Genomic DNA, 24,240 nt, shown 5'->3' with positions numbered 1-24,240 from the left:
TCAGCTGCATGTACAGTACTGCGTATATGCACCACTCTTTCTTAAAACATGTATGTCTACCTTATGCACTCCGTGGTTAATCAGGTGTTGACTATGCTGCTCCTGGTGTGGGCAAACAACTATTGCACACAGGCCTGGTTAAAAGTCATCTGCTTTTCTCACATCAGCATTTGGTGCAGCATATGCAAATAGGCCTCAGTTCTGCTCCAGAAGAGGCAGATGAAATAGATCCGAGTCAGTTGTCATGGTTGCATAGTTTGTTCTCATCTCATCCTGTCATTCTGGCTTGGTTCATTAGCTGCAATCCTATCTGGATGCTGCTGTGGCCATGAGCTGGTCATTATCATAATGCAGTTCATCATGGCTGCCTCAGTGTAGTGCCATGGCTTCGTATTGTGTCATTTGTTTTGCTCAGGAATGAATGTTGTCGGTGAACTTGCTTTTAGTTAAGTCCTTTTAATTTTTTTGCTATCAAATTGAACACACATTAGTTCTCTTTACTCTCTGCCTAAGCGTTTCCTGTATAAAGTCAGTCTGTTGTTTCTGTTTTCTCTGTCAGGCTGTCGTCGGGGAAGATCAGCCCGGAGAGCTCCCCTCCATCTCGACCTCGCTCCATTTCCTCAGAGGGTTCTCACGGTCCCGGCCTGTATGTCAGGAAGCTACCCAGCCCTCAGAAAGAAAGGGACAAAGAGCTCTCCTTCTACAAGAAAACCAAGCGTGCCATAGCCAGCAAGAAGTATAGCGTGTCTAAGCACGAGGCAGAGGTCACAACGCCCATTGAGCTGATCAGCCGCGGGCCCGATGGCCGCTTTGTCATGGAGACCAGCCCGCCGCCTCGCCGCATCCAGGGCTTCCCATTCGCGGAGGAGTCTGACATGTACCCTGAGTTCCGGCAGTCCGACGAGGAGAACGATTTTGACCCCGGGCCCTTGCCCCCCATCATGCCCACGCTCCGGCCCCAGCTCTCCCCAACGTCCTCGAGTCTGGAGTCTACGCAGCCCCCCACCTACAGCCCCCGCCTACACAGGCCCATGGAAGGTATGAGCTTTGCGGAGGGCAGTGTGCTTCACCCCTCAGGGCAGGCCCCAGCCGCCCGCTACAGGGGCTTTCCCCAGGGCCCGTTCTATGGGTATCTAGGCAGCCGGGGTGAATCAGGGATCCCGCCACCATTCTACATGCCTGACATCAGCCCACGTAGCTCCGCTCTGTCCTCCCCCCCAGGCACTGCCGAGGGACCCTTTGGTTACCCCTCCATCCCGGAGGAGAGTGGAGAGATGGAGCACCATCAGTACACTGCCTCTGGCCATTCTCTGTCTCACACACACAGCCCCGTCCCTCGCTCACCTGAAAGCTGGCAGCCTCACGACTTCCCCTTTCTAGGTTTAGAGGGTCCGCGTTTCATATACCCACCTCCCCATTCCCTGCATCATCCGCAGGATCTCCCTGACCCTCCGCCATACCCCCCTCACTCTCTCCCCCCGAGCCGCCTGCATCTCCCTCCCTTAAAGGATCCATCTAGCCCCGGACTCCTGCAGCTGGAGGTCCCTGTGGCTCCCCCAGGCAGAGACCGGCCCCCAGGGCCTCCGGTTAGGCGTTTAGCTATGCAACAGGCCCAGAGTCTCGGCCAGCTCAGACACACGGCCCACGGTGTGGGTGTACCAGTGTTGCCTTACCCTGACCCGGCAGCCCGCGCAGGGAGCCCAAGCACAGCCCCCAGTAGTAGCCCTCAATCTTGGCTCAGCCCGAGGGCCGGGCGCCGGGCGGACCCCAGCCTCCCTCCCTTGGTACTTCAGCCCTCCCGTCTCTCTCCACTCTCCCAAAGCCCCCTTAGCACCCAGCCAGGTTCCCCAGATATTCTCGTGCGGCCCCCTCCCCGCCCCAGCATCCTCCGTACCTCTCGGTCTCTGGAGATGCCTGAGATCACCTTGCAACCCTCGGCCACGGTCAGTTTCTCCCGGAGGTCCTCCCCGACCACCTCCCCAACTCAGGGCCAGGGTGCCAGGCAGCCCAGCCCCAGTTACCGGGCCCACATGTCCTATGCCTCCACTGCAGCCAGTTACCCCTCCCAGTCCCCTTCTCCCCCTCCGGAGGGCAGGGATGTTTTCGGGCAGAGGCCATCCCAGAGAAGGACAGAGGAGGAGATGCTACCCTCAGAGCCCTCTCAGCTCCAGATATCCGCCTCAGGGTAGGTGATCCATTCCAGTAGAGAATAGCCATACATTTATTTACAGAGGAGAATTCCCTCCTCATCAGCTCCTTTTTCCAAATTTGCTCCACATAGTGTATATTATACATATAAATACACACATAAACACACACACACACACATATATATGTATATATATATGGGTATGTGTGTATATATTTCTAAATATATCGACCTTTTTGGGGATGTTTTCCTGTAGGCATAGAGCAAGGATGCATATTTTACTATAATATGCAGAAAGCATGTACTTGCATTTAGCACACAGTTTACGAGTTGACTAGAGAAAATCTCTAAAGAGTTCTGACAACTCAATGGGATGTGAAAGCTGAATTTGACCTTAAGACTCTGATAAAGTCCGCTTCATGTTATGACTCACATTTCTGTTTTATAGATATGATACAGTGGATGTAAGGAGCAAATAGTGAATAGATATAGAAATTATGAATGGAGGAACATTTGAAGAAACCCAGTAGCTGATCTTTAAGCGTACAGTCTTTAGACTGTAGAATAATATTTTTCTGACCTCATTTTAAATTCACAACATGGAAACCTTTTCATAGCTTGATTTAATCTAGATTTGATGTTTGAAAGTCTTGTTTAGCTGTAGAATCATTGGGCCTCATTCAGCACTCGTTCGTACGTACAAACGTGTTCTTACACACCCATGGGATTTTTTAGCCCTGAAGTTTGTCTCACAGACTAGTGCAGAACCTGAGTAACCCCTGAATTTAGACACCGATTGGCTAACTGATGTCTTTGCAAGCCTGGGAGCTTGCTCGCTGCAAGTACACAATAGATGTTAGGGGGAAGGAGTTACAAAAACCCATCAGGCTTTGCTCTGCCTGTCAGACAAACTTGAGGGTAAAAAAATTCCATCGGTGTGTAAGAGTAAATTGGTACGTACATAAGAACGATCAATAAATGATGCCCAGTGTCATGATAGCACCCTGAAAATATAATGTATAAAGTACTGGTAGAGATTATTTTAATGCTCATTTCGCCACATCATGATCACATTACTACAGTATAAATTTTACATACATCTATGTACATTTCTTGGCACCTTTCACTCAAAAACTCAGGAATTTTGTATTCGGCTAAAGCTAGTTTCTCTTCAGTTAGTATTACAGTCAAACTTGGCTGGAGGAGCACTTTTTAACTGTCCACTGCACCCATTATGTGGACAAACTGAGGCCCTCATATGCTGCTTTTATTCCAGGAACAGTTCCCAAAAGCCTTTGAAAATTAATACGTTAAAAAAAATGTACCTGAGGCGTATATACAGTTGCATCCCATAGTGTGTCTGTACTGTTACACCTCCCTACCCCACCCCACCACACACACACACACACACACACACACACAGTCACCTCACAACCCTCTTTGAAGCCTAGAAACTACCTGCATAACCTATAGGCCATCATGCAGGGACAGTGACCCCTTCAGTGTCACTGGTCTTTATGGGAAAGTACGTAGGACTGCTGCTTTACACAGGGTAAGGGTCTTACCTCATTTGTTTTTGATTGATCTCAGCTATCTGGGCAGCGTTGTTGTGACCCGGTCCCCCACGCCGCAATAGGTAAGGGTCGGACCCATGTCTGAGAGGGGAGGGGTCAGCAGGGGGAGGGCTCTAATCACTCTCTCCTTTAAAGGGGAATCGCTTTGGGTTGTGCCTCTCTAGTGGATTCAAGTAAAGTATAGCTAACGCTAATGATAGCAGGACGCATTCTCAATGCACACGCGATTAGCCTGCTGTGGCGTACGCCACAGTATTCTGGCTTCGTGAGCAATAAGGGGAGCGTTTTTTTTTTCGGACACAGTCCTTGATTGTGCAACACAGGCATGTTTCCCTGCACTAAAGTATCTTGAATCAATAGAGGACCCATATGACTGACAGACTTGAGTATTCCCCTTTAAAGTTTTGTTCCATGTGCAAAATGCCATGCATGCATTCTCTAAATATCTCTCTATGACCAAACAAATAACAATTCTCAGACTAAATTCTTTGTCACATTTGTTGTCCTAAGTGCTTTCGTTTTTCTGTCATGTGACTGTTTTTAATGGCCATTTCCTCCTCCTGTCATGTGACTGTTCTTTAACGGCCATTTCCTCTTCCTGCCATCTCCTCCCGTCAGCATGGTGAAGCCTCTGTACGCAGTGTTCATGTTTATGGAAGTGTGCTGTACAGTGTTCATGTCTATGAATCTACTGTGTTTAACACGCTGTGGCCATGGCACACAGTAGTAGTGCTAATGGAAATGTTGCGCCAACTGTCCAGGACTGTTGCAATTCAAAGATTTGTCTCCCCCGTCTCTGCTAATGGCTCTCAATCTCTCTCTCCACAGCAACAAATGACGGGAAAGCATCTCTAAAGCCTTGTGTTCTTGTGCCTTTTTGAAACAATACATGTCGGGCACCAAAGACTTGGCGCTAAAGAAAGATTAAGTCAGGTTTTGAAGCGTTAGCGATCAGGTCTTTGAAAGGCAAAGTCAGCGAGCTAACCGCTGAACCTCACGAGCCCAAACTGTCGTTGAGCGTTGTTGCGCCGGTGACTTGGATATTAATTTATTTGCATCTTTCTATGAGAGATGGACAAGAAAACCAGAGTATTCGGTATAAGGTAAAACTACTTCTAAAACGGATTGCATTATGCAGTAGTTGAGGTGACTTGATAACTAGCGGAGGGATGTTTTTGCTGATTAACACAGCTAATTTTGCATTCAGTGGGAGATTAACAACAGGCTGATTTTCCCTAACACAAACATAGTAGTGATACTCATGAAATGAAAATAGCTCGTACAGGGTTACATAGATACAATATTTATTTGAGAATTTAAAGCAACAAGCTACACTTAAACACCAATTCTGGCGCACCTTTTAATCTGGGGACCAGACGTCCTTCCTCTACGGTTATGAGTTAAATACTTTGTGATTCACAGTCGCAGAGGTTATTTTCATTTTAAGGGTTTTATATAGCAAACAGACCAACGGTGCCTAAAACGTTGAAAGAATCAGCACTTAAGGCCTCAAGCCATCATTTGAGTCCAGTGCTGAGACTGCCTGAAATCTCGATATATTAATTTCAAATGCCTTGTAGATTTTTTTTTCTTTTTATCTGTTCACAAAAATGGATTTGCATGTGCCTAATGCAAATATGGCAAAATGTCACACATTCTTAGTTATGACTTATTGAAACTGGGTGAGTAAGTCCTGTCTTTATGGACTATTCATGTATATAGCACAAATTAAATGAATCATGGATTGAGGCTTCAGTATGTTGACTTGAATTCAATCTTTCCCTTGTTTCTAAATGTTATCATTGATAATGCAGATAGAAATGAACATTTTTCTTTCTTTCATTGGAATTTTAACATGCAGTTAATATTAGGGGGATGAAAAAGGAAATCTGCCCTAGCGAAAAAGTCTTATTGGAGTAGACGAGCTCATTTATATTATACGTTATGCAGGCGGCTTATGTTATACTGCTTGTTGGAAGTTAAAGTCTGGTTCTTGGGTTTGACTCTGAGGAGGCTGTCGACATCCACCGGTGGATTCATGTAAAGCGACGTGTGCTGTGCCTCTCTCCCCTTTCCAGGGAACCTCTAGGTGCGTCTAATGATCCTGCTGGGTCTGAGAGCTTACAAGCACTGCTACATCACTGTATTACTAAAGCCAAGGGAGTGGCCGCCAATAACAATAACAACACAACCTCCAGAAGGAGAACAGGTTGGTGGGTTTGACAGTTAAAGGTACAGTCCGCAACTGGTGCACATAGCAGCTAGCCCGCCCCACTTCTTCTGCCTTCGTTTTTGATCAGACTTCGTAAACGTTGTTCTCTTTATTACACGCCAATGAGAAAACCAGAATCCTTTAGGGGCTCTCGGTTGTCTCCATTTCTCAAACAAATTAGCAATGTTGATCCGCGATGGTGAGATCATCTTTCTTGTTGTCAGTAAAGTGCTGGTGTTATCGCAGTACTCAACATAGCCATGCCGGCGCATGCCATGATGGATTGTACCTTTAAAGCAAAGTGGACAATACAGAAGTTATCTCAGACAGTCGTCTAATGACAGTCTCCTTCTCAGGTGTGTCTCCCTCTCAGGCCCAGCAGCAATCTCAGACACCCCAAGAGGAAGAGGATGCCGACGTCCCCAGGAAGAAGAAGACAAAAAAGCAATGCAGGAAGAACCCATATCATTATTTGACCTCCCTCCTGCATCGCAAGAGGTCTGAGGAGGACCAGACTGGCATTCTGGCCAGCGCCGATAGTGAGGGTCCAAACTATGGGACCCTGCGCTAACCCAATATGCCCCACCAACTACTGTCACAGACAGGCCAAGCCATGGGACCCGATTACAATAAAACCCTGACCCCCCCCTCCCCCACCCCACCCCATCCACCCATCACCCTTTCTCTGCAGCCCGGATCTCTCCGACGAGCTCACATGCTACTTCCGATCTCCGAGGTTCATCTGTGTGCTCCAATGGGAAAACATCCAACTGAATCCTACCGGGTCGGAAAATTCATCTCTGACCTTTTTTTTTTCTTTTCTTTTTTTTATTCAGTTAAAAACAGGGACAATGGCTTTTTCTTTTCTTTTTTTCCGGAGTTGACACTACTTGTCTCTGAGGGATTTCACCTGAAAAACTTAGCTAAGAGAATATATAATGTACATAAAATAGTAGAAAAAAAGGAAATTAAGCTTCCTCTGACAGTAATAAAAAAAAGGAGAGAAAAAACAGTAAAAAAAACAAAACAAAAACAAAAACGTTGGTTGAATAAGTCGCAACACCTTGAAAATTTCATTCATGGTCATTTGAGGGGGTCCATAATCTTTAGCGTACTGTTAATTAAGCCTGGTGCGTCCTGGGACAGGGACATGAGTCTACCTTTCCTACAATACAAATAGCGTCAGTATCTAGCACAGGGTTCCTATCACAAAATATACCTCAGAGTAAATGCAGAGTTGCTGTAATTCTTGTGGTATACTGTACGTACTTGACCTTTTTACATATGAAAAGTATGGACAAAAAGGTTTATATCACACAAACACGGCCAAACGTGTGTGTGTGTGTGTGCATATATATATATATACATATATATATGTATATATATGTGTGTGTATGTATATATATACACATATATATATATATACATATATATATATACATATATATATATATCTTAATCTGGAAGCTTTTTATTACCGGTCGTAATTGGCATATTTTGTTTTATTTCAATCGGTTGTTCAATGCCAAGCATGGTCTTTTACTCATGATACAAAACCATTAGGGAAACGTGGTTGTCTTAACTTAAAAAAGTGCTCAGTGGCACAGCGGCGTGTTCGATACGGTCGGCGAGGAGAACACGTGGTTCCCTCGTCATCGAATCAACGTGGGACGCGCCCATTGTTCTGAAATGGGGGTTCGGCGTGTGGGAGTAGAGCAGGGTGGTGAGTTGTGACGTGAACTGTGGTTTGTATTTCATCAACGTGGGATCATTCGTGAAACGCGGCACATCTCCTGGTGCCTTTTTTTCCGTTTCTGCCTTTTATTTTGTGTGTTTTTTTTTATTATTTGTTCCGTTTTATAAGCGTGAGAATCGACTGCCTCCCCCCCCCCCTTCGCCTTCTCGTCGTTAGTTTCACTCCCGAGCGAAAGGGTTTATTTTCTCTGCCAAGGACACAAGGGGGCGCGCTACCGGAGACGCGTCTCTCTTTATTCTAGTCGTTTTCTAACGGTTTCTTTTTCTATTTTCAACGGCAACCTGCTTTGACCGTGTGTGTTTCAGTAACGAAGCCGTACGCTAACGGCGAGCGGGAAATAACGTCGCGCCGAGTTCCCAAAACGCACACCGCCGCGTAGCGGGCGCGTCGTCGGAAGGCGTCGGAGCGCCGTACGGCGGTGTCGCGAAGGTGCTGTTGCGTCATTAAAAGTGGCCGGAAGTTGATCGTAGCCGCCTCGGCTCAGCGCTGTAACGGCATCGCCGCGGACGTCTTGACTGTTTTAATCTAAACAACTGTATATTACTTGCTAGCTATTTCTCTGTACGTTTTATTGTTTTTTTTTTGGTTTTTAAAACGTCAACACTAACCGATAATGAATGTATGTTTTGATGTACAGGAAATGAATGTTTTCGATGTCACGGCACACTGAAATGACCTGACCCATCATGGCGTCTGAAGTGCAGCTGTTAATTGGTTCCGAAGGCCAGTTGGCACAATAAGCTCAAATTATCTTGACTTCTCTACGTTGTCCCTGTTTCCGTTTCAGCAGGAGGATGATAAGCGATAAGCCCTCTCGGTTTTTGTGTCCAGCTCCCCCTTTTTTTCTTTTCTTTTTGTTTTGTTCCGTTGGTCCCGATAACTGATTGCCATTGTTAGTTCTAACTTTTATCTCAAAACCGAGGTCGGCCTCTCGGAGACGTGTCAAGTGTTTGGTTTTGTTTCCTTACCGCAGCTTACAAATCAAAGCGTCTCCGGCAAACATCCACGTGGACGAGCTGACCCAAATTCTGCTCACGACGAAAGTTCAAACTCCCCGTCCCCCGACGAGAGTAAAACGAATCATTTGCCTGAAAGTGAAGCGCGAGGAACGGATGCACTGAAGTGCACATTCTGCAGAGAGAATCGGTTTGGTGTAAAATAGGGGAGGGGACGAAACAAAAACACTCTATATTTGTTATGTACTGTACATGGTGTGTATTTTATTTGTAAAGGTAAATCAAACCATGTTTTACAGGAAGTGCGCTCCACATGTAAGGATGGATGTGTTTGGACACGTGGGAGGATTCAAGGACAGAGAGAGAAATTAGATTATATATATTAAAAAGGAAAAAAAAGTATTTGCTTACAGTACGGCTTTAAGTGGACAATGTTTATGAAACATTTTAAGGTGCCTCGTTTGTCATACTTTAGCATACGTTATTTTACCTGAGAAGAAAATAAAACCTAAATGTTAGTACCGTACAATGTATTATTGCCATAGCCCGCTGGCTGCACAAGTTGAGTAGTATTTTCTCTGATGTATAGTTATGTGAATGCCAATTCTACAAAGCTTTAGAAGCAGAAGTGTGTTGCCCTCTATAATAACCTCTCCGGAGCAAGGAATACAGTATTTCCCCCCCCCGCCCTTCTCATGAGCACACATGTATATTCACTCTAAGTCACTTGCCTTCACGTTTCCAAAGCAAATAAAACTTTCTAGGAGTCACAGGCATGTCATAACCATGTACAACTCGTGCTGTGGAGGAAATTGTGTTTACATTAGTTTGATAACGAAACGTGTGCTAGGGCATAGTTGCTTTGAACATAAGAACTTGGTGCTATGTTTAACTTTGTGGTGCTGTAGAATAGAGGTCTCAAGTTGGTTTTTTTGTTTGTGTTTTTTTTTCTTCTTCTCAACAAGCAACTCTTTGGTCCTCTGTGTTTGACTAACTAACCTAGCTCCGTTAGACACTAGGCCCTACGGTCACAGTATCATGGTGTAATAATGGCAGTGATAGACGATATCAGTCACCAGAAATATTCGTATAACCTCAAATAATGATAGAGACTTTATGATGCTACGTTTTAAAAAAAAAACTGTACTCAAGACGACCTGTTTCTATCGTGTGCTTGCAATGTCTGTCCGTACTTCCAAGGTACCCTCTCCAAAGTACATTTTGTGTTACTATTCCCGAATATATCGACCCAGCGTGGAGGATTATTTGCGACCAGTTGTCACCAAAACGGTTGAGATGATCTGGATTAGTATGAGCATCCCTGGCGGGCTTCTTCAGGTCGAGAGAGGATCTTTCTATACACACTTCCTACAGGTCTGCAAACATACTACGGTCAACAGCACTGTTTCAAGCACACTTCTGCAGGGCATATAACCTTTTACACGTCATCTCACCCACCTATGACGACAAGACTCTTAACTAGTACTGTACAGTATAGCCATGAGCGTTCATCCCAACACGTTTGTATTTACGCTGGTTCTCCCGGTGAAGGTGTTGGGGGAGCTACTATTCGTACATGCTCTCTCTCTCCGTGTAGGTTTTACAAATGTATGTAGTCTTCCGGGCTCTTTTGCATATTCAACAAAAACATGTACAGTGTTTTAAGAGGGCTTCTTTGGAGGTACTGTTAGATCCAGTTTTGCTTCTTCTCTTTTTTCCCCTTCTTTTTTGTTTTCCAGTTCTCTGCTTACAGCTGTTAGTGCATCGCTAGGTGCTGATAGGATAATACTCAGAGCCAGTTTCCTTTCTATTGTATTAATCTTGCATGTAGAGACAATTCAGAAAAAAAACCCCTGCATATTTAGCAATCATTCACGGGCATCCAAACTGGTTGTTATTGAACAGAGAAAAAAATGAATAGAATAAGTAGTATTTTCTATATTCTGCTTTTTTTTTTAGTTTTTTTTTTCTCTCCATGTGTACCAGCACTGAGGAACTAGAATGTATTATTACCGTAGGCTACACTAAAAGCACTACATCGTTGACTGTTTTAGCTTAACGCCCATTCTCCAAACAAACCAAGCAGTGCTTAAAAAGGAAAAGAAAAAATCAAATAAAATAAACAAAGCAAGGTTTCATGTCATGTCGCCCTTTGACCTCCGTGCTGTACGTCACACACGTTTACATCCTGTAAGTCCACGTGGCTTTTCGTGCGTCACCTGTCCCCCCCCCCCCACGCGCCTCGGCGGGGCGGTCATGTGTAAATACTTCAAAGCGAAAACGTGCATCTTTTACGTTCTTTAAGGAATAACCTGGTTGTTTTGTTTTTGTTGCCAATCTTGTTGTTGTCATTACGTCAGGTATGACATCACTTAACTTTTATGTGAGCGATTAACTCATACTGTATGGTGCTGTACCAAAGCCTTATGTATAATACTTAGGTGTGTTTTTTTTGTTTGTTTTTGTTTTTTTGTTTGTTTTGTTGTTTTTTTTTTGCCACTGCTGTCCAGGGAATCCTGTATTGTCTGAGATCATGCGTTAAACTCCCTGTTCATGTTCAACTGCCATGAAACTTTGCTCCTCAGAACGGATACCGAGCAGCGCCGCGGCCCGCGTCGGTGATGGACAGGCGGAAGGCCTCGAGGCGAGCGGCGTGCCGTCTTGAAAAAAAAAAACAAAAAAAAAACAACAACGGAAGAACGCGTTAGGCTCTCTTCCGGTGGCGCTGGCGTGACGTAAGCATGAGGCCGGCGCTCACGCGCTTATCTACGGCGTGCCTGTGAGAATACGAAAGCGGTGTTATGATTCATGTCGCCATGTCATTTCAGAATGCTTAGTCCCATATGAAATTTTCCTCTCAAATTTTTGTATTTTGATATAATAAAAAAACAAAAAAGAGGCTGCTTGTGTATTTATTTATTTATTTATTTATTTTTTGGGGGTCTTACGTTTCCCGAACCGTGCAGGTGTAGTTCGGCTGCCGGACACCAGGTGGTAGTGTTGCGTAGAGGGAGAGAAGACGACGCGGTCACACAAGCGGTTTAATCAGGTCAGGGATTTTGTTTTTATTTGTATTATTATTCTGAGACGGATTGTGGGACAACTATAAGCTTGAGTCAGTTCTCCAGATCCCCCCCCCCCTGCGAAGCACAACGGTTTTATCAGTATTAGGGCCACGACAGTAGACTACGGACTATTCAGCTACACTCTGAACAAATGTTATGGATAAACACTTGTGCGTTGAGCTATTGACTCTAAAAGGGTTAAAATAAGAGGGGACGCACTGTTCAGTAACAGACCCATAAAAAGACACAAAAAAAAACCCTGATTTGAAAAAGAAATGAGGTCTGTCAGGATGACCTTTGTACCCTTGTTCAAATTCCTCCTCGCAGGCTTTAAAGCAAACAGACGAGCCTCCGCATCCTAGGCAATACAAAAAAGGCAGTTACGTCTGCTGGTTTGGCGCACGACGCCGTCCAGGTCTCCCCGATGGGGAGGCGTCGTGCGTATTGTAACGTGCGTGGATAAGAAGACAGTATTTTGCCGCGAGGAAACTTTTTGGACACCAGATTATAAAAGGCACGCGTCCGCGCGCACTCCGACCGCTTTCCCCCCCCCCCCAACGAATCCAAACCCCCCCCCTCCGCCCCCCTTCAGGACGGTCCGTCCCACGTTCGTCTCCCCGCAGGTTGCTCAACACGCCGTACTTTCGCCGCGCGCGGGCACGCGGACAGCTGCGCGCGTGCGCGCGCGCGCTCGACGACGAGCGCGGCTCCTCTCGGCGAGGCGACGAGACGATCCTCGCGCCGCGCCGCGCGCCGTTTAGTTTAACCCAAACGTCTCGGTCTCCGCCCGAGCTACCTCAAAGTAGGATTACCGCCCGTCCTCCGTTTGGCGCCGTATCTTCGTAGGGTTTTGTTTTGAGGGGAGTGGGGGGGGGGAGGGGGAGTGTTGGGGGGAGGAGGAGGAGGAGGAGGGTGCGCGATGGTGAAGATCCAGAGGGTCGTCTGTGTGGACGGGCTCGACGGACCAGCCGAGCGGCGGAGAAGCGTGCCGCACAGTGACAGGTAAGGCTGCGCGAGACAAGCGTCACCGAGGATCGCCCGCCTCTCACGCGGCGTGTCGTTCTGTTCTTGCAACGCACGACACGCCGGTGATCGGCACCGCCTGCTCCAAACTTTTGGGGGGTGTGCGGTGAACGAGATGGAGAGCCGCCCCCCCCCCCGCCCGCCCGCCCGCCGGGGTAGACGCGGCGCGGGGTCATTAGCGGCAGAGTGACGGCCCGGGTGTCGAACCCCCACCCGTGAACGTGACCCGTCTGCGGCCATCCGCCGCCTCGTTAGACGGGCTCACGGTGCGTCCCGGTGTCGGCTGCGTCGGCTCTGTTGCAGAGGTAGTACCGCGCGGCGTCGACGGGGGGGGGATCGTCGTGAGAGGGGGGAGGGAGAGAGGGGGCGGGAGAAGGGTTGACCTGTATTCATCACAGGAATTTCCCCTCGGTGACAGATGAACTGCAAACAAATGGCGAACTAAGCGACCGAGGTGGACTGAATGGACGACCGGCGTTTTGAATGAGAGGCTCGCTGGTTCGAGTCCTCGCAGCGACCCGTCTCCAGCCGGCCCGTGTTTTGCGGCGACGTTGCAGGAGGGAAAAAAACCGAGCCGCGGTCTTCATCCGGCGTGAGAATAGAGCTCGCCCTCGGAAGGTTTCGAGTCGATTTTCTGGTCATACGACCCGAAGTAAAGCCGGGTCGAAGCCCCCTCAAGACCGTTGTTCTCCAAGTGTATACTGATCCTCAGATAGTATGTATGTATGTATGCATGTATGTACGCATGTATGCATGCGTCCTGTGATGTGCAGAGTGACGTCATTTGTTGATGAGTCAGTCTCCTGGTCAAAAGTTCCTTTTTTTCCCCCTCACTGAATTTTCTTTTTACTCATTTTTAAATGCGAAGGTATTTAACAAGGAAAAAAAACCCCAAACAAACAGAGGAATAAACTTGAAACCAGGTGAACTAAAAGCAGGAACGGCTGGCATCAGTAATCCCATGACAGGCTATTTTGTTTATGTACTTGTGCACACGAACTCTCGTCAGAATGGTGCAACACAGAGCATCAAACATCTCCCCCAGTTTTCAACAAATTCGTCTTTCTGAGTGCTTAAATTTCTGTTTTGCTGATGCTCCTCCTCCTCCTCCTCCTCCTCAGTCTGGGGGAGTATCGAGTCACGATGGCGTGGACCGGAGGTGTTACTATAGCAACCGCAGGTCTTCCTCCGCTGCGTCTCCGGCTGACTTGCACACCGCAGCTCAGGATGACAGGGTCGTCGTGAAAATCAACTTTCCCCACAATACCCCACGGGGGGGGGGGGGGGGTCGGTCACATCCTCTATTCGTCTTTATTTCTACCTGTGACGTGTTTGACCACGGCGTCCGGCTCACTGGCCGCCCTCGAAGCCCTAGCTGGTGGTTCGGGTGAGGTCTGGATCATACAGCTACAGAATGGCCTCTCTTCTACTGATTCTACCCAACCCTTTACTTACCGGCCTCTTGCTGAACCAGTCTGTAAGCCCACTTTTCCAGCAGGCATGCCCCAAGATGAATGTGTTGTCTGATTTTAGCCAATAACACGTAGGGATCTGGTGTGCATGCAGAAAAAAGTTGCTAATACCGACTTTATGAACAGCATGCACAAGTGGCCTAGTTTTCCTGGGACACCATGTAGGCCAGCAGACGTCAGTGCAAGATCTGTGCTGCCCAAGTCTCTTGACACCAGAACCACATTCATCCCTTCAAGTGTAACAATCGTCTGTATATTTTAATACCTCTTCGTGCCTTAAGTAAGACTGACAAGAGAACGACTGGAAGAGCAGTCCAAGCCCGTCTTGCAGTGGTGCCGCGTGCTGTGGGTTGTGCGGTTGCAAGCAGCAGACCAGCTACAGTGAGAAAGGCAGCCGCCTGCTTTGAAACTCATCTATCCCTGCAGTCTGTAGCCCCGAGCCCACGCACGACCAGCCTACACTCGTCAGGTTTCGGTGTTTGGACTGTGTGATGTCTGAATGCGCGTGGGCATTGTAGGATGAGGTATGATGTCAGCACGGTCCATCTTTGTAGCTCCCGTCCTCACTCAGATCCAGTTTACAAGTGTATGCATGCGTTTGGAAAAGCGTACACTGACTAAAAAAAAAAAAAGGACAGCATTCGAAAGCTAGATTTCCTTTCCTCGTCGAATCTCAACTTAAACTGAAACGTTCCGCCGTCGACTTCACTGTAACAACAGCTTCTGAGCATTTCGAAAATCTTTTGATGGCTCAGAATAAACCGGGCTATTTGAGTCCCTTTCCAAAATAATCTCCTTTGTAGATTATTGTGGTTCTCGGACTACCAAGGAGGGCCTGCTCTTAGGTCTTTCACCTGGCTGTGTGTTATTCCCTGATGCTTTCAGCTCTCCTCCCTGAAGGTCTCTGAGATGGAAACAAATGCCTGTGACTTCTTGATCAGCCAAGTGGCCGCGAGTGCCGAGTGGGCGACTTTCCTTTGCAACGCAAAGTACAAGATGTTCCTGCATTTGAAAAGATGATACAGTCAGCAAGGTCAGGCATTGTTGTGTCTGCCATGTTTCGTTTTGTCGGCGGATAACATGGGGGCTCAGTGGTTAGCACTGCTGGCTCTCAGCAAGAACTCCATGCTGAGTTCACGCGTTCCCTCGGGTGCTCCAGATTCCCCCTGCAAGCCAAAGACATGCATGTTATTGTACGTGATGGGGAGACTCTGAATTGTGCAGGTATGCATGTTAGCGAGTCTGTGTTTCAGGCCTGCAGTGGTACCTTGCCCAGGTTACATCGCTGCCTTCTGCTGCTCAAGCCGTACGGTAGTAGAGATGAATGGTATTGCTAAAAAAAAAATTTTTTTTAAATCAACATTGCAATATTTTTTGATTTGTGCCATTAAAATGGCAATAGTAAAGAATAAAAAAAAGAGTTACATCAGCTTTGCAGCTTGTGTAATTTATCACTCGAGCAATTATGGTGATTTTAGAGGGGGACCTGAGGCGGCTGTCCAAGAAGTCATTAAATCAAACCAAATTATATTTCTTATCAGATGCGCTTGAATTTCTCTCTGCAAGAGTTGCCTTAAAATGTGGACCTTACTAGATGTCATTTTCTATCAAGCAACCAGTTTTAGCCTAACGTGACTCATCACATTCTTCATAAATCTTATAATTCCATTATAATTCTGTTATCCTCTTTCAATGTTGTATTCTGTAGATTCTGTACACACAACGTCCATTGCACATCTGTCCGTCTTGGGAGAGGGATCCCTCCTCTGTTACTCTCCCTGAGGTTTCTTCCTACCCCCCCCCCCCCCCGTTAAAGGGTTTTTTAGGGAGTTGTTCCTTATCCAACACCAGGGTCTAAGGACAGGATGTTGTATTGCTGTAAAGCCCACCGAGGCAAATTTGTAATTTGTGATAATGGGCTATACAAATAAAGTTGACTTGACATGACTTGACATGGGCCCAATTTGCTGCACACTGCATCCTTTACAATGTGACTATTGCACAATCATGTGTACATTGCTGTGTCGATTCAGAAATGATATATTATTCATCCCTACATGCTGGGATGGACTCCAGCCACCCCAAGATGCTGAACTGGATCAAGTGGGGGGTATGGAGAATGAATGGATGAATAAACATACAGTAGCACTCCGGAACCTCTCGGCTTCACTGGGACAGCAGAGCCAAAACATTGAAGTTGTGGTTTCAGACTAGACTGCATCTCTGCTCCTTCTAATAAGTCTGTGTGGTAGTGGGGGTGTGGTTGAGGCTCAGCTCCAAGAAGAGAGGAGGGGGGGGGCGGCATGGGTCACAGGAGAGCACGATAAAGTGTGTCGTTGTGTGACCAACCTGTGCTCTGCATACCACAGTGAAGCTGGGTATGACAGATGCGAACACGGGTCAAGTCAAGGAAAACGACCCACGGAGAAACCGAGAGGGAGCCGGGCAGCAGGAGGCCCCGGCACCCTTCAGCGCCGGGCCTGCAGCGCGCAGACTGAAAGACATTTGGAACTTGTAAATAGACTTAAACCCTGTGTTTCGCTACCCCGTGTCCGTCCTCCATCTCGAACCCTGCCATTGGCACAAGTCTTTCCACAAAGTCACTTCATTTTAATAACCCTTCTTCTGTCTTGGTGATTATACAGGTATGTGGTATTATACAGGATACAGTTGGTATCGTCTTGTTCTGTGTACTTAACATGTACCGGGGAGGTGTTAATTATAGGCCCAGTACCCAATTACTAATTAAAGCTGGGTCTTGTTGTTCTTCTCCATTATTAAGTAATTACTTTATCCATCAAGACCAAGGAGCCAGGAATCATTATACTAACTAGTATCTTTAACTGGTATCTTTAACAGTAATAAGACACGTTAGCCCCTAGCTAACGTGTCTTATTAGTAGTTTGCAGTCGTCAACCTCTCCCGGAAGCGCGCCCTCGCGCTTTGTTATTCCCGCACTCCGAAGAGACTTCTGAGGATCTGCACACTTCCGGATCCCACCGCTGCCACCGGTTATTTTCTTGCCCGGTGCGGGATTCGATACGTGGTGTACTGCGCCACAAGGCGACGTCACTAACCGCTCGGCTAAAGGGTCAGACCCGTTAGCTAGGGGCTAACGTGTCTTACTAGTAGTTTACAGTCGTCACCCTCTCCCGGAAGCGCGCCCTCGCGCTCTGTTATTTTCCCGCGCTCCGAAGAGACTTCTGAGGATCAGCACACTTCCGGATCCCACCGCTGCCGCCTATGTAAGCGGATATATTCTTGCCCGGTGCGGGATTCGATACGGAGTGTACTGTACCACAAGGCGACGTCACTAACCGCTCGGCTAAAGGGTCAGACTCGTTAGATAGGGACTAACGTGTCTTACTAGTATTTTACAATACCATATTTCCAAGGCTGGGAACCATTTACTGCCGAGCTGACGGCACGGGAGCAACAATGGCTGCTACACCTTTGTAGTTCTCGCTGCCAGGGGGGGGGGGGGGACCCATCCGGAGACACCAGAATAGCGCCAAAGCGGCCGAACTCACGTAAGTCGAGCTCTGATAACTGAAACGCCACGACAGTTGGGAGGTTTTTGTATTTATTGTATTATTATTTTCTAAACCCCTGGCAAAGCATATTTTTATACCAGTCCAGCCTCGGATGAATTAAAGCGGGATTATTCGAAAACCCTCTTAGCCGGAGTCACTCCCGTCGGTCCAAACCGGTATGTCGATCCGGTTCAGCGAGGCGCAGGTCGACTCGACAGTTCGCTGGAGCTGCGGCTCTGACCTGGCGCCCAATCGTAATGGCGAGGTTCGGGAAAATGGCGGGCGAGGCAATGAAGGGATTTGTTCGAGATTATCCTTCCCACCACTGTAGCCAAATTCGGAGCCGATGACGGAAGGTAAAGACTGCTGACTGTGATACATTTACCAGAGGTGCGAAGCTCATTTTACACGTAGCTCCCATCAGCTAGCTGGTTGTGTTGAGAAACATACACCCACCGATAGAGACTAGAGGCCCTGTGGGTCGGTTATTATGGGATATGAAGGGCTGTGTTGCAGTGGCGCCCCCAAGAGGTGGCCAGGGGTGGCCACGGCCACGGCCACCCTGATACTATCCCTGGCCCCCCCCGCTGGCCCCCCCAGCCACGAGTCGCATATGCAGAATATGCTTCTGATTATGCATAATATGCTTCTATCTGATATCTTACATTAGGTGCTGTTCATTTAAATCAATAATGTATATTTTTCTTAACTCTCATATTGACAGTTTTCCACTAGGCCAGTGGTTCTCAACCTTTTTGGGGTCCTGGACCCCCTGCGTATTTTTGATCTACCCTGAGGACCCCTCCACCTGATCTTGGGGGAGGGGGTTGCAATTTGATAGAAACAGTAGAAACTGCATTTTAAATTGCATTATAGCATTTATTCACTCTTTGGGGCAAAAATAAGAGCTTTCAGTTGTAACTTAGATATCGTTAACAAAACAGAATTCTTATGCAGTAACTTTCAGATATATGTAACAAAACAGAATATGTATTCAGTAACTTTCAGATATATGTAACAACACAGAATATGTATTCAGTAACTTTCAGATATATGTAACAACAGAATTTTTGTGCAGTAACTTTTAACAATGCAAACGGGAGCGAGATCTCTTATTAAAATACAATAAATTACACTTGTGAAACAGATGTAATTAGAGAAAAAAGTCCTGTTACCCTTTATAGTTTAGGTAGATAAAGGTCTCAGTCACATTTGAGTAAAATAATCCTATTTCTATAAATGTCATAGGATCTTTTTTTTAAAGATATTTTATTTTCACGGACCCCTTGCAATTACACCACGGACCACTAGGGGTCCGCGGACCCCCGGTTGAGAAACACTGCAGTAGGCTATACAGTATACTACAACAGCAGCATAGAATTCCCGAAATTCAGTCATGGCTTTTGGTTTTGGTGTGCCACCCCAAGATTTTCAGTGGCCCCATTTGGCCACCCCCCCTATGAAACATTTCTGGGGGCGCCACTGCTGTGTTGGGCTACGCCACGGATTGTCTTTGCTTGCAGTCATCTTAAAATCTTATCAAACCCACACAGTAAAACAGAAAAACAAACATATAAACTGATAGATTAAAAGCACAAAGCATGTGAAAAAGGGGCTCGGCGATGAGAAACGGGCAATTGGCCTTTCGCAAAGTCCTGCCCCCCTTAGTTACTGTTGCTATGCCCGTCAAGCATTTCAGAACTATCCAGGAAGTAGCCGGAAACACCAAAACATGAAGGAAGAAATCAGCGCATTGTGTGGGTAAAAGTAACAGTAATAATACGTTAGCTGTATAGCTAGCAATAATAGCTAGTAGCTAGCTTAGCTTGGAGCAGACAGGTATTTGTGTTGATTTTGGATGGATTAAGCTGGCCATGGGGTCTGCTATACTGCCAAATCTATTGCCCACATTGCGCTTCTTGCATTCTGGGTTTCAGGAAGGGAAAGAAAATTACACCCCCTCCAAACTTTCCAGATATCTAGTATCCGATTTGCAGATCCCATAGGCACACCGGTTCAGCATTTTGTTGTGTGTTTGAAAGCTTGACGGACCGTTGCTAAGGTAGGATTGGACAAGCACCGTTCTGGGGCGGTACTTTGCGAAAGGTCAATTGACACATGACATCGCACGTTCAAACCATAACAGCAGGTTGTTTCATTTTTGAAATTCATTGTAAAGGAAAACTTGTCATTTTTTGCTGATAAATATGAGTTTATGCATGCTCAATAATCGAGATAAGAAAATTGAATAAAGAAAGTTGGATCAGTTCATCTGGACTCAACGTTTATTGAGAGAAACGTTTCATCACTCACGTGACTGCTTCAGTCTCAACTATCTGCAGGTGTCCCCACCCTTATCAACAATGCAGCGGCATAACGACCGAAAACAACCATCAGTTTCTTGTGCACATTACCTTGACCATTAACTAGAGTTTCAATGGTCATGCGTACAATTCACAGGATTGGGGAATAGTTGCAATCACAGCATTGTAAGATGGCGACAGATGTACTCTCTTAGGCCAGTGGCCACTCTTTCAAGGATTAGGATGTGCACATCGTTGATAGGGAGGAACACTGGTTTGAACGGGGAGTCAAAGGGCCATCTAGTGAAGAGGGGATGACCATCCCTGAACCGGGGGGGGGGGTAGGTGGGAGCTACGAGTACATCTGTCACCATCCTTTAATGCTGTGATTGCAACCATTCCCCAATTCTCTGTACATGTGTGCAATAGTACACATTGCCATTGAAACTCTAATTAATGGACACGGCAGTTTGCATACGAAACCGATCGTTTTGGGTAGTTGGCATTACATTGTTCATAAGGGTGAGGATACCTAATATGAACCGACTCTCTTTCTTTGATATAAGTATGGAGTTTCTGTACATTGATTTTTTTTCTTTCAATTAATCACGTAATCATTCATCTTCAGCTGCTTCTCCAGGGTGGGGTCGGGGTGGCAGCAAGCTAAGTAGGGCACTCCAGAATCTCACTCTCCTCAGCAACGCCCTCCAGCTCCTCCTCAGGGATCCTACGGCGTTCCCATCGACTTCTGGGTCTACCCCGGGGTCTCCTCCCAGTTGGCTGTGCCCAGGAGACATCCTAATCAGATGCCCGAACCACCTCAATTGGCTCCTTTCGACGCAGAGGAGCAGCGGCTCTACTCCGAACTCTCTCCGGATGTCCGAGCTCCTCACCTTATCTCTAAGGCTGATCCCAGACACCCTACGGAGGAAACTCATTTCAGCCGCTTGTATCCGCGATCTCACCCTTTCAGTCACTACCCAAAGCTCATGACCATAGGTGAGGATTGGAACGAAGATTGACTGGTAAATTGAGAGCTTTGCCTTCCGGCTCAGCTCCTTCTTCGCCAGAGCGGTCCGGTACAATGTCTGCAGTACCGCTGATGATGCACCAATCCGCCTGTCAATCTCCCGCTCCATCCTATCCTCACTCGTTAACAAGACCCTGAGATACTTGAACTCCTTCACTTGAGGCAACAACTCATCCCCAACCCGGAGGGAGCAATCCACCATTTTCCTGTAGAGAACCATGGCTTCAGACTTGAAGGTGCTGACTCTCATCCCAGCCATTTCACACTCAGCTGCAAACCGCCCCAGTGCACGCTGGAGGTCGCGTTCTGATGAAGCCAACAAAACCACATCATCTACGAAGAGCAGAGATGCAATTCTGAGGTTCCCAAAACAGACACACTCCTCACCTTGGCTGCTGCTTGAGATCCTGTCTTTGAATATCACCAACAGAAACAGAGAAAAGGGACAACCTTGGCAGAGTCCAACACCCACTGAAAATGTGTTTGACTTTGTGCCAAGAATGCGGACACGGCTCTCACTTTGGTTATACAAGGACCGGATGGCTTGTAGCAACTACCCCGGTACCCCATACTCCTGCAGTACCCCCCCACAGAGTGCTCCGGTGTACATGGTCGTAAGCCTTCTCCAAGTCCATAAAACACATGTAGACTGGCTGGTCAAACTCCCATGCCCCCCTCAGCACTTCTGCAAGGGTAAAGAGTTGGTCTGTTGTTCCACGGCCAAGACGGAATCCACATTGTTCCTCCTGGATCCGATGTTCGACAATCGGTCGGAGCCTCCTTTCCAGCATCCTAGAGTAGACTTTCCCAAGGAGGCTGAGCAATGTGATGCCCCGATAATTGGAGAACACCCTCCGGTCCCCCTTTTTAAATATGGGAACCACCACCCCAGTCTGCCACTCCATAGGTACTGTCCCTGACCTCCACACGACCCTGAAGAGGCGTGTCAGTGAAGACAGCCCAACAATGTCCAAAGCCTTCAGCATCTCAGGGAGAATCTCATCCACACCCGGGGCCTTGCCACTGAGGAGCTTCTTAACTATCTCAGAGACCTCTGCCAGGGATATGGGTGGGGCTTCCCCTGAGTTTTCAGACTCTACCTCCTCTGCTGAGGATGTGTTAGTCGGGTTAAGGAGCTCCTCAAAGTGTTCTTTCCACCGCTTGATAACATCCCCAGTCCGGGTCAACAGTTCCCCTCCCCAGCTGAACACAGCCTGAGTCAAGCCCTGCTTCCCTTTCCTGAGTCGCCGGATGGTTTGCCAGAACTTCCTTGAGGCCAACTGAAAGTCCTCCGCCATAGCCTCGCCGAAATCCTCCCACACCCGAGTTTTTGCTTCCGCGACTGCTGAAGCCGCAGCCCTTTTGGCCTCCCGGTACCTGTCTTCTGCTTCAGGAGACCTCTGAGCCAACCAAGCCTGAAAAGCCTCCTCCTTCAGCCTGACGGCTTCCCTCACTGCCGGTGACCACCAGCGGGTTCTTAGGTTGCCAGCTCGACAGGCACCGATGACCTTATGACCACAGCTGCTGCCTGCCACATCTGCAATAGAGGCTTTAAACATGGCCCACTCAGACTGCATGTCCCCAGCCTCCCTCAGGATACACGAGAACTTCTTCCGGAGGTGGGAGTTGAAGACCTCACTAACAGGGGCCTCCGCCAGACGTTCCCAGTTCACCCTCACTACACGTTTGGGTTTGCCAGGTCTGTCCGGCAGCCTTCACCACCATCTCAGCCAACTCACCACCAGGTGGTGATCAGTTGACAGCTCTGCTGCTCTCTTCACCCGAGTGTCCAAAACATACGGCGGCAGATCTGATGATACGACCACAAAGTCTATCATCAATCTTCAGCCTAAGGGGTTCTGGTACCAAGTACACTTATGAACTACCTTATGTTCGAACATGGTGTTTGTTATGGCCAATCCATGACTCGCACAGAAGTCCAATAACAAGGCACCGTTCAGGTTCAGATCAGGGAGGCCGTTCCTCCAAATCACACCCCTCCATGTTTCTCCATCATTGCACATGTGAGCGTTGAAGTCCCCCAGAAGTAATCATTTAGTCTGTTAAAAGTCAAAAATACCAACGAAAGCCCATCTTAAGTGTCCAGAGTCCAAAGTGACATCTTAAAACTGTTAACTTGGTCTGACCATCAGCCAAATAAACCCCTTAAGTATTCATTTCATAATGACCTAAATCAGAGGAAGGTAAATCTCAATGTTTATGAATCTGCAACCGACAAATGTTTGGTGTTTTTACTCGATGAATGACTCAAATGATTAATCGACTGCCAAAATTGTAATCAATTAATTCTCTGTTGATCGACTAATAGCTTAATAAAGTAATTGTTTCAGTATGACCATAAGTACAATATTTACCGACATGCCCGTGCCCATTCAGAATTTGTGCCTTTTGTAGGTGACACCCTGAAAAATCATGTTTGGCCCAAACGCTCGTCAACGCTGCTAAACTTGTCGTTCATCCAACGTTGTTCCTACAGAGTAATCCTCTGAAAAGGTTATAGTCAAAAGGTGATGGTTGTAAAAGGCGTGATGCGATGTGGATGTGGATGGAGGGGAGTCCGATCAGGCCTGTTTGTCTGTCTGCTCACATTCTGCTGAGTCAGTGGGCTCGGGGGAAGTCGGGCAGCAGCATTCACTGTGGCGACGGGCCAACGCCGCTGCAGGAAGAAAAAAAACGCCACTATGTTGTTGGTGGAGCTGATGAATCAACTGCTTCCTCTAAACATTTCTGTGGTGATTAGGAGACCTGATTAAAAGTAAGGGGTAAAACTGCCTTGTTGTTCACTTCAGGGATGTTTAGTGCTGAGTTTGACACTTGGAAGCAGGGCCAGGCGATAATGAAAAATATTATTATTATGATAATCACAGGGAATTTTACACAGTATTGATATAGACCATGTGTATATATCACGATATCCACTTACATAGTGTGAAAATACAATGTTTAAAGGATCATTCCGTATTTTTACAACCTGGGTCTTATTTTCAATGCTTTTGCCGTCGTGCGTATTGGTTATGTTGTTTTTGTTTCGTTGTAGAGGATCTCAGACACAGGACCACCACAGGACACAGCTTTACAACAGCATCTCACACGGCTGTAAAACAGGATCTGTCCTTTCAACAAAAAAAGCTAGTGGCTGAGTTAGG

At 47.1% G+C, this 24,240-nt stretch overlaps 2 protein-coding genes across 2 annotated transcripts in view; both read left to right on the top strand.

Annotated features, from left to right (window-relative positions):
- Nucleotides 1-6,648, top strand: part of igsf9ba (immunoglobulin superfamily, member 9Ba) — an 86,689-nt gene extending 80,041 nt beyond the window's left edge. The window contains exons 19-21 of the mRNA XM_056283979.1: nucleotides 560-2,185; nucleotides 5,802-5,932; nucleotides 6,292-6,648. Of these exons, the coding sequence (XP_056139954.1) occupies nucleotides 560-2,185; nucleotides 5,802-5,932; nucleotides 6,292-6,506 (1,972 nt within the window). The 3' untranslated portion in view covers nucleotides 6,507-6,648. The remainder of the gene's footprint in view (nucleotides 1-559; nucleotides 2,186-5,801; nucleotides 5,933-6,291) is intronic.
- Nucleotides 6,649-12,643: 5,995 nt separating this feature from the next.
- Nucleotides 12,644-24,240, top strand: part of arhgap32a (Rho GTPase activating protein 32a) — a 52,384-nt gene continuing 40,787 nt past the window's right edge. Inside the window, exon 1 of the mRNA XM_056283296.1 lies at nucleotides 12,644-12,714. The gene's annotated coding sequence lies outside the window, so the exon portion shown is untranslated. The remainder of the gene's footprint in view (nucleotides 12,715-24,240) is intronic.

Source organism: Lampris incognitus, chromosome 7, assembly GCF_029633865.1.
Source record: "Lampris incognitus isolate fLamInc1 chromosome 7, fLamInc1.hap2, whole genome shotgun sequence".
Classification (NCBI taxonomy): Eukaryota; Metazoa; Chordata; class Actinopteri; order Lampriformes; family Lampridae; genus Lampris; species Lampris incognitus.
This window is presented reverse-complemented; position numbering and strand designations above follow the sequence as displayed.